General features: G+C 54.1%; 1 protein-coding gene across 2 annotated transcripts in view; it reads right to left on the bottom strand.

The window, feature by feature from the left end:
* The window catches only part of C20H6orf132 (chromosome 20 C6orf132 homolog), a 33,509-nt gene that overhangs the window by 10,450 nt on the left and 7,433 nt on the right, over nucleotides 1-15,626 (bottom strand). For both annotated transcript variants that reach the window (XM_023624933.2, XM_023624932.2), the window contains exon 2: nucleotides 11,904-12,010. In XM_023624933.2, coding sequence (XP_023480701.1) covers nucleotides 11,904-12,010 — 107 coding nt within the window. The remainder of the gene's footprint in view (nucleotides 1-11,903; nucleotides 12,011-15,626) is intronic.

Here is a 15,626-nt window from a genome sequence, read left to right on the forward strand (position 1 = left end):
TGAGCCCCTCTCAGGGGAGAGTAGGGAGGAAGGAGCTAAGAGCATCTGGCTTTGGAGCCAGACTGCCTGGATTTGAATTCCAGCTCTGCCACCTATGATTTGAATGATTGTGCCAGTTAAGCTCTCTGTGTCTCAGTTTCCCTGTCTGTCAAATGGTGATAAAAACAGACTCTACTTATTCTAGGGAAGTTGTGAGCATTACATGATGCAATACACCAAAAGCACTTTGACAGCTCCTGGCATACAGTAAAAGCCCTATAAATGTTTGCCGTTGTTGCTACCAGGGAGCTCTCCCTTGTCCGTGCCAGCCCACACTGACCTGAGGCTGATCAGAGCACTCACACCCAAGCCCCACAGAGGTGGCCCCTTGTTCGCTCTCCAGATGGTCCCCTAGTTCCTCCAATGAGATCTGGTTGCTCCCTAGAGCCTAGGGACCATGTATTATGTGAATCCCCCGATGCTGGACACATGGTAAGCCAAGCTGTTACTCCTGATGGGCAGACCGTGCTAACCGTCTGGGCTTAATGGCTTAATACATAAGAACCAGGGACTCAAGGTAGATGTTTCAGAAATATCCCTAAGACCTGGGTTACCAAGGGCATCTCAGAATTACTCTTTGGTCGTTTGGGGGCAACAAAAAACTCATCTTCTTGTTCTCACAGAATTCTGCAGCTGGAATGGCCTTGAGCCCTCATCCAGTCTTTTTCCTGCCTCTCCTTGATTCACGCAGCCAACACACCCCTGTTCTTCACATCTCTCAAATCCAGTGATTCTGAATCAGGGGCAGGACCAGCCCACGTGAGGAGTGTCTCCCAACACTGAGGTGTAGAATGCACACCCACCCACCACTGATTGTCTAGAAACCTCCATCAAGTGCACTCCGATTTTGACGAGACAGAGGCCAGGCCTTCAAAAGCCAGGGCTGAGATCTCTGATTTCTCTTTTGAACATAACTGGAAAGTAGAAAGACATGGGGACTTAGCATCAAAAGTGTTAGCATCATCGGGGCCGGCCTCGTGGCCGAGTGTTTAAGTTCGCGCGCTCCACTTTGCCAGCCCAGGGTTTCGCTGGTTTGGATCCTAGGTGCAGACATGGCACCATTCATCAGACCATGCTGAGGCGGCGTCCCACATGCCACAACCAGAGGCACTCACAACTAGAACATATACAACTATGTACTGGGGGCTTTGGGGAGAAGAAGAAGGGGAGAAAAAATGAAGATTGGCAACAGTTGTCAGCTCAGGTGCCAATCTTTAAAAAAACAGTCTTAGCATCAAAATTCACACTCTGAATTTTGCTAGTGGATGAGCAGTGGCGATGTGGTATGGGGCTGGTGATGTTAAACTATCAATTAGGCACCAGCCCCACGCTAAGAGCTCTACCCACGTTATCTCAAATCCCTTAACAGAGCCAGGGCGCAAACCCAGGCCTCCTGACTCACCTTTTACAAATCGCTGAGACCTGTTTTCTTCACTTATAAAACGGTCATAATAGTTCCTACTTTGCAGGGCCATTATGAGGATCAAATGCGAGAATATTCCTAACCCAGGAAAACGGCACTAGTTGAAGGATTATGTGTTCCAATTCTCTCCTGACAAAGGTGAAAAAATTGTGACCGATCAAAGCTAAGCTGCCTGGAGTCCTAGAAGCACCCGCTCTGTCACCCTCAGTGCTGAAGTCGAATGACGTGTGGAAGAGGAAGACGGACAGACTTTACGGGCCAGAGGTGGTACTGCCCGCCCACCCTTTGATCTTAAAGAACTCAGAAAGCGTTAGACTCCCAAGACCCCAGGGTGGAGGTCTGTCCCTGGGAGCCCCTGCAAGAGCAGCCCAGCAGACGTCAGGCTTTGCAGGTCCCCCCTCCACACACACACAAGGGGGTCCCAGGACGCGCCCACCACATCACTGCTGTGCTTGAGGTGCTGTGGTACTCCACTGTCCGCCACGTCTGGGGCGAGTCCCAAAGTCCAGCCTCATCCCTTCAGGAGCTCCCAGTACTGAACCCAACAGAGCCCCGGATCTCCAAGCCGCAGTGGGCTTCCCACTCCCACCCACACAGGCTCGGGGCTCACCCAGCTGTGCCCTACGTTCGTGTGTGTGCAGAGAAGGCAAATACAAACTCATTTTGTATTTTTCATCTTAGTCCTAAAAAGACAGACACAGAAGCTGAGCTCCCCTCACTCTCCATGGAGACCCCAGCAGCTGGCATCGAGTGCACTGCTTGGCTGGTGACATCTTTCAGTGTGCAAACGCACACAGAGGGCAGCGTCCAGCGCCACGGGTGCTGAAGTCCTAGCCTGCCTCCCTTAGCCTCAGAGAACTGAGGAAAAGCCCCGGTAAGGGGAGGGCCTGGAGGAGACACCGAAATGCAATGCAAGATCCTGGACTGGATCCTGGGGTCAGGGGGAGAGATGTGCCATGAAGGACATTAATGGGACAAGGGGCAATAATTGAATATAAATGGTGCATTAGATAATAGTGTTGTTTCAATCCCAAATTCCTGAGTTTGATGACTGTGCAGAGAGTGGCTCTGTCCTTAGGTAATGCACACCGAGGTATTTAGGAGAAAAGGGACTCGACGTCTCCACTTACTCTTCAGTGGTTCAGGAAGAAACAATATGTCTGTATACTAGAGGGGGAGGGAGTAAATAAAGCGAATGTGGCAAAATGCGGTGACTCTGGGTGAAGGCTCTAGAGAGTTCTTTGTACTGTTCCTGCAACTTTTCTCACATTAGAATTGGTTAAAGGAAAGCTTCTTAATGCCACTGAATCGTACATTTTAAAATGGTTAAAATGGTAAATTTTACGTTATATGTGTGTTACAATTTTAAAAAGTTAAACAACACAAACAAAAGACAGGAACATCAAAAGAGAAAGTGTTTTGGGAGACTTGGAGCTTATCCACCCACAGGACACCAGCACCTCCCATCTCCTCCTCCCCCACCCCGATACTCCCGAGCTTAGCAATCACAACAGCTGCTACTTTTCCAGCACTTACTCTGTACCAGGTACTCTTTCTGCGCTTTCCGTCTCTTAACTCATTTATTTTCACAACAACCTGATGAGATAGGTGCTATTATTGCTACATTTTTTAGCATTTTATAGATGAGGAAACTGAAGCACAGAGAGGTTAAGTGACTTGCCCAAGGACCCACAGCTAGTTCTATATTACTGTCTTTCCAGACACCCGGTCATCACCCACACACCCAGCTTGTCACTCAGTTCTGCCAGGCACCTCCTGAGACCCTCCCTTCCTGCCACCCCTAGTTCAGCCCTTCTTCAGTCCTCACTGTCTCTTGCACAGACCGACAGACTACTGCCTCATCTCCAGATACTTCCCTGGCCTCTGCCTCACGCCGCTCTTCAAATTTGACAGCAGGGTGTCCTTCCTAAAATGCATCTCAGAGCAGGTCACTCCCCTGCCCAGAGTCCTTCCATGGGTCCAGAGGATGAAACCCAAACACCTCCACGGGGCATGCCAGACCTTTCGTCAGCTGTCCCCTCTGCAGCTCCGGCCGTTTCTCCCCACCCATTCCACAGACCCTGGGCTCCAAGAGTGGTTCTGTCCCCCTACCCCCGCTCCGTGTACCTGGGGACCTGACCCCCTCAGGAGCAAGCGGGCTCCTTGCAGCAGGGGTCCTCAGCGGGGCACAGAGACCACCCCTCGGAGAGAGTCTTTGGGGGTTTGAGGGGGAGCGGTGGGCAGCTTGAAAGAGCCCCTAGATGATCGGCCACACCTCCCTCTGCCCCGTCGAGAACACTGCAGCTCTTTGGATTCATGCCCGCATCTTCTCAGGCCTCCACTGCCTTGCTCTTGCTCTTACTCTGCCTCCGATGATCTTCTTTGCCCAGCAACCTCCTAGTTATCCTTTAAACCCCAGATTAAATGCCCTTCGTCCATGAAGCCCTCCTTGGCAACCCAGCCAGAGTTACTTTTTCTTCCCTGTGTGTTCCCTACCCTGTGTGCGTTATTATTACACAGGTGAATACCATGTACTACGCACCATTCTGAGTACTTCACATGCAGCAACCCAGTTAGTCCTCATAGTAACTCTTAGAGGCAGGTGCTTTTTATTTTACGGAAGAGGAAACAGGCACAGAGAGGCTAAGTCCATTGCCCATGGTCACACAGCTAGTCAGTGGCAGAGGCGATGTTGGAACCACAGAGCCTGCCCTCTTTGCCTCTCCAGTTTTCACCCTCACTCTTCCTCCAGCACAAATCAAGCCTATCGGGGATGACTGTAGTCTCTGTTGCCCCAGCCCAGCCTACCTGTGGGTCGGGTGCCGGCTGATTCTTTGTCCATGCCTGGCCCAGACTGGGCAATTCAACAAACGTTTGCTGAGTGAATAAGCTCCTGGACAAGTGAATGAGAGGTAGAAAGAATACAGGACAGAGAGGCGGAAAACCCATGCTCCAGTGCCAGCCCCACCACCAAGGGACTTGGAGCAAAGTCACTTCTCTCTCTTGGCCTCCCTGTCTTCTGTAAACACTAAGTGTCCTTCAACCACGGTGTTCTGTGAGTCCAGGCCCATAAGGTGTCCCATCTGTGACTCAGCTCACCTATGCCGTGTGGGCGGTGGCCTGGACACTCGGAGCCACCCCCTGATGACAGGCTGGGACAGACGTCAGCCATTGTCTCCAGATAGCTCTCTGCCCCCTGAGAGGGGAAGGGGCTGGTGGGCAAAGCGGGAGGATAGTCGGAGGGAGGAGTCCATGCAGCTGCTTTTCCAGGAGCCACAGAGTGAGGCCAAGTGGGCAGGGCTGGGCGTGGGGTCACTGCTGACCTCGGACATGGACTCCGCCTGCTGCAGTCAGCTGGGGAGCTGGCTTTGCCCTACCCTTTACACTGCCCCACCCTCGGCATGCTCGCTCTGCGAAAATGACAGATCCTGGGGCCTGGGGGTGCTGCCAGCAGGGATTGGAGTGCATCTCAAACATACTCAGGGGAGAGGGTTGTGTGGCCCTTTGAGGGTGGCATCGCCACATCCCTCCCACATGAAGAGAGGGGGGTCCAGCCTGTGGGCAATGAAACCAACAGAGAACATGCAAATGAGCATCAACGTGCAAATGAGCATCAATGTGCAAATGAGCAGTGAGTGCCTCTGCTGGGTCAGCCCGCTGGTGCCTCCCTCTGGTGCCTCCCTCCTCGGGCCAGCGGGCAGCCAGCCATGGCCATGGCCACTCCCACTCCCAGCGCTGCTGCCACCCAGCAGCCCTTGCTCACTGCCTGGGGCAGAGTCCAGCCCGGGCCCTGTCAGGTGGGGCACTCCACATGAAATTGGGCCTCAGTCCTTCCTGGTCCCCACACCTGGACAACACCCAGAAGCTAAGCTCATTGGTCACCTCCCTCACCTCACAGAGGGGTGCAAGCCAGCTTCCCAGTTCAGTCAAGCAGCCCTTTAAAAATCATCACAGCCCAGTGTATTGAAAAGTTACCCAGCAATGATCAGTGTGGGTAAGGATGAGGGCGGGGAGCACCATTCCAGGAATATTTATATTTCTCTCCTTCCTTATACTTATCTCTGTTTCTCAGTTCATAACAATGAACTTCTGTTTCCTTCATAATTAAAAAAACACTCAATACAATAGTAATTAAAAAAAAATTCGTGAGATCAAGTGAAAAGAATATGAGCTTCGGAGTCAGGCAGACCAGATTTGCAATCTTAATTTAACTCTATCATTTCCAAGCAATCAAAGACAGTCTCTGACACACAGTCAGTGCTCCATAAGCAACCCCCTCCCTCGCTTCTGAGGCTCAGTTTTCTCATCTGTAAAATGGGCATGATCCCACCTCCCCTGGGTTTGTTGTGACGCGAGAGGCAGCCGCACGCCTAAGAGATCCTGCTGAGTTAGTGCTCAAGAAAGGGCATTTCTCCTGGGCTCTCCTCCCTCAGCTCCCACAGCTCAGCAGTGGCCCTGGGTCCTTGGATGCTCCACTCCGGGCACAGCCCTCAGGGTGTATCTGTCTGGTTGGATCTGAAGAGGGAGGTGCCTCCTCATAGCCAGGGTCAGGTCACTGTGTATTCCCTCCTGCCCTTTTGACTACAAACCTTTCAGAGTTGAAGAGAAGGAGGAAGGAAGGGAAGGAAGGAGGACGGGAGGAAAGCCCTTGCTATGGAAGGATGAGGTTGCCCCCCTGGACAGTTTTAGGGTCAGAGCCTGGCTCAAGCCCCCTGCTGTGCCATCAAGGGCTTGGGGGAGGGCTCAGCCCACTGATGGCTCCAGCACTGCCCCCTTGGCCTCCTCACACCTGGGACACACACATCCTCATGCCTGGGGTTCCTCAAAACCCAGCCAAACCCCAAGGGTGGGTCACCAGGGGCTGGGCCAACAGGCAACAAACGGTTGACCTTGGATATGGGCCAGCTCTGAGTCTCAGCTACGCATTGTGAAACGCAAACCTCCTCGCCAGATTCTTCCTGGAGCCTGGCTGGGCACCTCAGGGTGGGGTGTGGAGCTGCAGGGAGTAAGGGAGATGACCTTGAGTCAGAGTTAGAACTGGGCATGGTTGGGGGCAGCACTGTAGGCTGGGGGAGCAGAGGACGGGACCCCAGAGGGAGAAGCACAAGGACACCCCGCCAGGCACCCAATGTCCCCAGCTGGGTGAAGCCCAGCCAGTTGTCTTCCCGGCTTTGAGGGGCAGTGTGAGGGTACGGGGTGTATTCCCAGAGAGAGGGTCCTCTGAAGTGGGGAGCCAGGGAGCATTTGGAAAAAAGCTTGATTACTTTCCCCTCCCCAGCCTCCACCATCTGCCACAGCTCATCCGCCCTCCTGGGAGCCAGAGAAGGTTCTAACAATGAGGCCATCTTCCTCTGGCCCTGCCGACCATCCCAGAACCACTCTTAGACCTTGGCTACCCGGGTACCGTACTGGACTTTGTGCTATGCAGGGCCCTGCTCTGGTTCCCTACGGGGCAGAGTCCATCGGGTCAAGGGGACACGCCCTCGGAGCCCACGCCATCCCGTTCTTGACCCTGCTCCAGGCATCCAGGTCCCTAGAATCCCCCGCTTAAATGGCAGTGAGCCCACCGCTAGGGCATTTTCCCTGGTCAGACCTCCTGGGGGCAGCCCGGGCTGGGGGCGCACATCCCTGAGCTCATGGGGCAGCTGTTTATGGGTAAGGATGAGGGTGTGCGTGGAGCTTTGGAGGTGCGGGCTGAGGCCCTCACTGTGAGGGAAGCCGGGTGGGTGGAGGAGGGGGTGGGCTACGGTGGGGGTGGGGAGCTCAGGCCTCCGACACCCACCCCCACACGAACACAAGGAGTTCCCTTCCAGCTAACGTCAGCCACATGAATCACTCAAAAGCCAGTGATGACTGTCCTGCCCAGCTCACCCTAAGGAGCTTAAACCCCAACCCCAACCCCAACCCCAACCCCAACCGAGCCGGGGCCTGGAGGTCAGAGATGAGCTCATATTGAGGGGGGCGGGGCAGCGGCAGCGTGGAAAGGAGAAATCCAGCTGACTCGGGCTGCTTCTTTGAGCTTCCCAGCAGCAGAGGAATAGAGGGCGGGGTCCAGAGCATAGGGCTTCCTGCCCCGGGCCCAGCCTGACACCTCCCCAGGCACAGCCAGGCCTGCCTGACTCAGAGGGTGGGGTGACCCAGGCAGTTCTCATGCCCGGGGCATCCCTGGGGACCTGTCCAGCCAGTTTCCCCATATTTGCCACATTGACATTTAATTTTTAATTCCTCACATGCATCACCCTGGGGACGGTTTGATTCAGACCAGGGAGGGCAAGTGGGAGCCCCAAGAGAAGCACAACCTTCCCACTACCAGCTGTCCTATCCACTCTGCTCTCGAAAGCTGGGGACAGGCTCTGGCTTAAGCTCTGGGCCGGGCTTCCCCTGGGAGGCAGAAGTAAGTGGGGAGAACAGGCCCTTCCCCTACTCGGCCCAGCCCGGCCCAGGTGGTGGAGACGGGACTGGACTGGGAGGAGGAGACCAGGCGCGGCCTCTGCCTCTGCTGAGCTGGGTGACCCGGGCAGGACCCTCCCATCCTGGGCCTCAGGTTTCTCCTGCTGATGGGCGCCGAGGTCCCCCCAGCTCTGAAGGGTGGTGATTCTGACCCAGTTTCTCAGGGCCCTCAGGGCAGGAAGTGGGGCGGCCCTGGTGGCTGCAATGTCACCCTGTTCAGAGGGGAAGCAGAGCTCAGGGAGTGATCCACGCCTCGTGAGTGGCCCGGCTTCGGGGGGACCTCCAGAGAGCTGACCCCACCTCTGCCCCTCCCTCAGGGAGCTACTTTAACACAGAAAGTCACAGCTGGGGAGACCCTGGAGGACCATCCCGTGTAAGCCCCACTGATGGGTGAGGAGCCAGAGGCCCGGCAGAGGAAGGGCCTGGCCCTCAGCCTCCCTGCTGCCCAGTGGCAGAGCCGGGACTGGTGCCAGTTACCCGAGGATCAATCTGGGTCCCATCCCAGTCACTGAGGGATCCCAAGGTCCTTTTCATAATTGGCCTATGGCTCCTGGCTGCCTGAGGAAGTATGTCTTAGTCCTCTGCACTTTCACCTTAAACAGGGCAAGGAAGCTCCCTGGAGGGGGTGGAAGCAACTGCACTACCCTCCCCCGCCTCATCTTGCCCTCCCCTCCTGCACCCGTCCCTTTGCAGGCTCATGGAGGGTGCTGACAGTGGGGGTGCGCTCAGAAGATGGCCCAGGCCCAGACAGAGCTCGAGGAAGAGCACGGGTCTGTCACCTGGCTTCTTGGGGACAGCTGCCTTGAGCCTCCCCTGCCCCAGGGTGGCCTGGACCAAGAGGTGGCCTCTGAGTGTGGGAAAAGAGGATAGGGAGGGGTGAGGCCCAGCTGGCTAGGACAGTGTCAGGCAGGGCTTGGGCACCGGCCCAGCTCCCCGCCCACCCTGACTCGGCGGGACTAGGGGGCGGTATGCGCATGTGTGTCTGCGTGTGAACCCACACCCACACGGAGCTCTGCCCTCCTGCTTCTCATCCTCCCGGCCTCCTGCCCTGGAAGAGAGCAAAGGACCCCTCAGAGCCTAAGGAGAGGAGTGGGACTCCCCTCACCCCAGGAGCAGGGGATGCAAGATGCTCTGTATCTTGTGACCTGTTCAGGAGCACAGAGACATCTCTGAGATACAGGCCTTCAGGCCAAGGGAACCTAATCTAAAGGACATTGCAGGTGGGCTTCTGGGGGCCTGAGAGCCCTCTGCTGAAACTGCAAGCAAAATTGTGTGTATGTGGCCCATAGCCTCATCATGGTCTCAGAGGGGTCGATGACCCAAAAGAGGCAAGAGACCGTGGTGCCCAGCAAGCCCTGGCTGCTCAACAGGGTTTCAGAGAGGTAGACAAGGGAGACGCAGGTAGTTCTCCAGGCTGGGACTAGGAGGGAGGAAAAAAGCTTCTAGGTAGTGGGTGGAGGGGAGAGTAGGATGGCCTGAACAGAACTTGGACCCTGGAGCCTGGCTACCAGTGTTCAAATTCCAACTCTGCCACTTATGAGCTGTGTGACCTTAAGCAAATTACTGCCCCATTCTGTGCTTCAATTTCTCCATCTGTAAAATGGGGATTAAGGACAGCACCTTCCCGGTAGGGCGGCTCTGTTGACTCTGTTAACATACACTGGGTGCTTGGAATGCTGCCTGACACAAAGTAAGTGCTCTATATGTGTCAGCGACGATCATGTGGCCATGCCACTGGACAGGACCTCGCGAGCTGTTCCATCTGCCTTTCTCTGCTCAGCTGGCACCAAAGGCATGGAGTGAGCTTCCCCTTTCTGGATGAGGCCCCTTCCAGTTGGTTCATGGTGTGTTCATTTTCTCACCCTCACTAGCGAGGGGGCGTGAGTTTGTTGGGGAGAAGCCCCCATCCCCTGGGACTGGCTCTGAGGCTTGCCCAGAAGGACTGCTCCCAAAAAGCAGTCTAGGAACTCCAGGCCTCACCAGCCAGCAGAGCCCACTCCGGCGGCCCCCCAGTCATCTGCCAGCCTGCCTGGGGTCTGCATAGTCCTCAAGTCATGCCCTGGCTGGCGCAGACAAGATCCAAACCAGAGGACCCAAACCAGAAGGGAGGAGGGCAGAAAGGCTGGGAGAGCCCTGATTACCAAAGGGGCCCAAAGTGTGTGTGTGGGGTGGGGGGATACAAGATGCTGTCCAACCAGAACAGACTCAGCTGTGCAGCACGAGCCGTTTAGATGCTGGTTCAGATCTGAGGGACAAGCCAGGACAGCAAGAGCCACTCAAGGGGCAACAGCCATGTATTTCAATATTTTAACAACCAGAACAGGTACGGGTGTGTCAGCCCTGGGCCCACAGCACTGCAATTCTTCGTATGGGTGTTGGGGGTAGGTGAAAGGAGAGAATCTAATTCATCCCCAGCAATAGAAAATGTCTAAGTTATTTCATCTGCATTTATGGGTGCAGCGAGCCCTGTTACAGCTCTATGTATCTCTGGAGACAAGGTTAGGGGCTGACTCATTTGCTTTATACCTTTTTGTTGTTGGTGTTGTACTTTCTATATTTGTCTATAACATTCATGAATTGCTTTTATAAGCAGAAAACAAATATTTAAAGTTGTATTCCCAGAGGGCTGTGGGCTCAGCCCTCCACATACAGGCCTTGGGAGGCAGCAAGGAGAATGTAAGACTCAGTCTCTCCCATCTAGAATCTCGGGGTCTGGTTGGTGAGGTTGGACAAACCAGAAAAAACTGGTGATGAGGAGAGGGAGGCGGTCGTGCCAGGCAGCGCTGGGCAGAACACGCGGGTGCCCAGCACCCAGGCCCCTGAGAACTCAGACAGGATTCGGTGCCTGGCCAGTCTAGGCATTACAGAGACTCCTCCTCATGTATGAGGAGGCCATGACCCCAGCGACAGTATTGTCCCAACCAGGACCCAGGTCTGACAGACAGGAGTGAACCTAGAATTTATGAGGCTCGCTGCTTAGCCTCCAGATCTGGGCTTTGTCCCTGAACACAAGTGGCTATTGGACGCTCAAAATGTCACTAGTCAGAAGTGGGAATGTATATGCTCTAAGTGCGGCACACCAGATTTTGGAGACTTAGTGTGAAAAAAAGAATGTAAAACATCGCATTAGTATTTTTTATATTGATTAAATGTTGAAAGGATACTCTTTTGACTAATTTTACCTATTTCTTTTTACTTTTAATGTAGCTATTAGGAAATTTAAAATGACACATGAAGCTCACATGATATTTCTATTGGACGGCGCTGGTCTAGACTATCCCAGAAAACCTGGGAACTCTCATCACATAAATAGAACCGGTCACAGAGGGATTGTTTTTTGAGTCTCTCTTTTGTCAAAGAACAAAAGCCCGATCACCAGAAGGGAGTTTCCTGGAGTTCCAGACACACAAACAAATCTGCCCCAAATGCCCTTCTCCCAAGGATCACTGTTATGTGTCCTCTGGGACAGTTCAAGTGTCACCTCTTCCAGGAAGCCCTCCTTGACCACCCACTGTGGTCAGATTGGCTGCCCCTGCTCTGGCCTAGGTTCTAACAGTCCGCTTACTCACTCATTCCCTGCACTGGGCACGGAGCTCCTGGAGAGCAGCCATGCTGGCTCAGTCATCTCTGAATCCCAGCATCCAGTGCAGGCCTGGCATGGAGCAGGCAGCCACCAACAACTGTAGAACGTGAATCCTGCTTAGCCGGAGGTACCCACTGCTGCACTGTCTCTACACCCAAGTTCCCCATAACCTCTCCTTGGGTTCCAACCTGGAAGAGTTGACACCTCTAATCCCAGGCTTCCTGCCATGAGCCTCAGCCATGCCTCCTCCCAGGAGCCACCCCGGGTTGGCATCAGGAGGGAAAGGAATGGACAGAGCATGAGGCGGATGTCCACTTGGGCCAGGGCAGGTGGGACTGCCTTGTCTGTGGCAGCCAAGGTGGCCCAGCCAGACCAGACCCTTAGACCTCAGAGCAGACCCGTACTCACCAGTGGAAGGAAGGTCAGGAGGGGCCGGACTCTCGGCCTAGCTTTCAGCGTGGCTGTTCCTGATTCGCTCACCGAGTCAAACCGGTTGTCTGCATAATAGATCCCATCTAGAGGAGACAAGTGAAGGGAGAGCATGAGCTGGAGATCAAAGGCCTGGGGGCCTGCTGATTTCAGTCTGCCCTGCAGTGCCCAGGAAGGAAAGCCCAGGCCTGCGGTTGGCCGCTGTTTGACTCAGCTCAGCACCTCTTACATAACAAGATCCTACAGATGGGGCATGTGCTAATGGGCCCACTGAGGCAGCACCGGGAGAGACTGCAGGGGGCGGTTTCTTGGGGTCTCCCCCAGTGTTCTTGGAGCTTTCAGCTCCCAGCAGCCATCTCCCTCCTGATTCACCCCCGACAGGTTTTGAGCCTTCATTCCTACAACAAGTTGTCCTTCCTTTGGGGGCCCTGAGAGCTCGGCCAAGGCCCTGGCTAAAGCTTATCTCTGAGAGAAGGAGGAAAACAAGCTGGCTTTTCTCCCAAGTGTTTGAATTTCTAATCTGGAACAAGCAGAGCAGATGAGGTCACCTGCTGCCCCCAGGGGCCCAGATGCCATTTTCTGGACTCCTCTAACTAGAAATTTCCTTACCCCCAAACCATCAATGGTTGTGTGCATGGCTCTGATGTGCCCTTGAAGGCAGAGCAGAAAGAACTGGACAGTAGGGTCCATGTGACATAATACAAATCCCATCTCTGCCATTGACTGGCCTTGTCGCTTAGCCTCTCTGGGCCTCAGTTTTCCCATCTGTACAATGGGAGTGATGACAGCACCAACCCTGTAGGACTGTTGTGAGGAGTAAGTGTGGCCCCCCATATAGTAAGTGCTCAACAAACATGGTCCCTTCCCCTGCAGGAAGATGATATGAAGGACCTCCCTCTTCTTGGGTTACTGGGCCTGCTCCAGGCTGTCTCTGCAGGCGTGGGGAGGGCGTGAGGGGCAATTCTCACTTTCTCAGCCAATCTCCCGCATGACCCTTAACCCACCTTGACAGGAACTCAAAGAGGGTTTTCATCCATTTAATAAGGCATGAGGGACTTTCTCCTCCTCTATAGCTGGAGGAAGAGAAGAAAGCTCAAAATTTCCGTTAACCAGGGGCCGGTGGTGGTGCAGCAGTTAAGTTCACGGGCTCTGCCTCAGGGCCGGGGTTCCCCAGTTCAGATCCCGGGGTGTGGACCTACACACCACTTATCGAGCCATGCTGTGGTGGTGTCCCACATATAAAGTAGAGGAAGATGGGCACAGATGTTAGCTCAGGGCTAATCTTCCTCAAAAAAAAAAAAATCAGTTAATCAGAATCCTCCTAATTAAAACATTGAACAGATTGTGATTACTTTTCCGGTTGCACATGACTTTAGGAGAAAATTGCAAGAAAGCCAAATGATGTATTCAAAAGAGACTGGGCTTGTCAAGGAGGTCCTGGGATCAGAATACCTTCATCCTATATTCCTGCACCTACAGCCTGAGAATCTGGGCTCGGAACGTGACAGGTGGCTCTGGGGAGCACCCCAGGACCTGGACGCAGAAGCCTCTATGTGCTGTTCTGCCAGGCAGAGGTCGGCTGGTACATTCAAGATTGTCCACCTCTCAAAAGGGGCCAAACGGCGAGTTCTCCGCGCGCTCCACCCGTCCCCGGGGACTCCAGTTCCCAGGGCTGCTCTGCCATGTGTAATCGGTGCAGTCACGATTTCCCAGTTCAGTCGGCCAGGCTCCACTGCGCCTGCGCCTGCGGCTGCGGCTGGAGCCCGAGATGCCAGGGGGCGGGGCAGGAAAGGGAGGGGTATAAGAGTGCAGATTTGGCCCAATCAGAAACAAGAAAGTAGAGATTCCCTGGACACACCCAGGGGCTGCCACTAATGCCCACCTGGTTCTGGCTTCCAAGAATCTACGTGTTTGACGCCAGGATCTCCTGGGACGTTCCCTAGATAGTTCTGTTTGGACACCAGGGTCCTAGATCTGATGTGATATGGCTGCGGGCCCTGGACAGGACTGCATGTGGCGTGGGCATTAACACTGGGAGGGCGAGAGAGGCGGCACCTGGGCAGACCCTCTCTCTATTTCATGTAATCTCTGCACCAGCGTTGGGGTCTAGGGCGCCTTCTTTCTACAGCTGAGTTATGATATTAATCGCTACTATTTGGGGATTCCTAGGAGCTTCAGAAGCGAGCAACCTGGCAAAGCGGTGACTATAATAGTAGGAATAATATAATAATAGGTAAAATTTACTGAGCAATTTCAATGGACCAGGCACTGTTCTAGGCATCTTATACATTATTGATTCATTTAATTCTCAAAACAGCCCCATCCAGTTGGTACAATGATTATCCCCATCTTACAGATGAGAAAACTGAGGCACAGAGAAGTCAGATAACTTGCTCAAAGCCTCAAAGTAAATGGTGAAGCCAGGTTCTCTTCTCCGGGGCTGGTCTCAACCATTACATGCACTGCTCCCAATGCAGGGAATCCTGATCCTGCTATTTACAGGACAAGGATGGGAGGATGGGGGTTCGAGGGGCAGGGGAGCTGTTTGAGGGTCAGGGAGGCTTGGTTCTAGCCAAGGAGCAGTGCTGGGGAGGGGTGGAGGTGAAGCAGCTTGCCCCAGGCCATGCATAGGTCAGGACAGAGCCAGATCTGAGCCGGGCCAGCTGACCCTCACGCGGGCACTCTAAATACCTCACAGATTCCTTGACTCAGCCCTGACTCAGAGGCACTGTTTGCTGTCTCATTGGTTTGTGATTGTGTTCAGCAGGGAAGCCCTTTCTAAGAATGCAGTCGTTCTCCGGAAAACCCATGGAAAGAAAGCGGCTGTGGTCGAGGCTGGGGTGGAAGGGCCAGGTGGCTCCCTCCCAAGCAGGGCACCTCTTAGAAATCCAACTTGATTTCCCAGTTCTAAGCGGTGTGGCTGGGAGTCACGGAAGGAAACGTGACGGAAGCAGAGTCAGAGTGCTGTGATGTGACACAGACCCCGCCGGCCAGCGCTGGCTTTGAACACGGCAGGGGGTCATGAGCCAAGGAGTGCAGGCGGCCTCTAGACGCTAGAAAAGGCAAGAGAACAGATTCACCCCTAGACCCTCCAGGAAGGAACAAAGTCTTGCTGACACTTTAATTTTAGCCCCGTAAAGACCAGGATCAGACTTCTGATCTACAGAACTGTAAGATAATAAACGTAGGTTGTTTTAAGCAAAAAAAAAAAAAGAAAAGAAAAGAAAAAGACGAAAGAAAAAGAGGTGAGGCTAGAGGTGTGGCAGACTTTACCTGGGCCCTTCATACCTGGGCTCAGTTCCCGACCGGTCAAGCCATGCCAGCAGGTGAGGCAAGTGTGGCCACCACCATAAGCCAGGTCCTCCAGGGGCTCAAGGTCAGGGCCGGGGCTTTCTGAGCCTCAAGGTGAAGGCCCAAAACTAAACAGAAAGACAACAGAGTCCAACCTGGGGGATTTTCCTATGGAAGTAAATGACCTCTGCTTGGATCGCAGCGTCAGGGATGCTAGCTAGCATGGGCCTTCCTGAGAGGCAGCCCCCTCCTCAGCGGAGGAGATAAAGGAGGGCCAGACCGCCTCTTGAGGGAGGAAGGAGAGTGAGGAGGTGAAGGGGGTGATGGAGGGGAGGCTGGGCAGTTTGCCCTCTGAGGACACAATGACACTGCTCAGTCAGAAAGAGGGGACCTATCCTAGCATCGTGTCCA

The sequence above is a fragment of the Equus caballus genome, chromosome 20 (genome assembly GCF_041296265.1).
Source record: "Equus caballus isolate H_3958 breed thoroughbred chromosome 20, TB-T2T, whole genome shotgun sequence".
In the NCBI taxonomy this organism is placed as follows: Eukaryota; Metazoa; Chordata; class Mammalia; order Perissodactyla; family Equidae; genus Equus; species Equus caballus.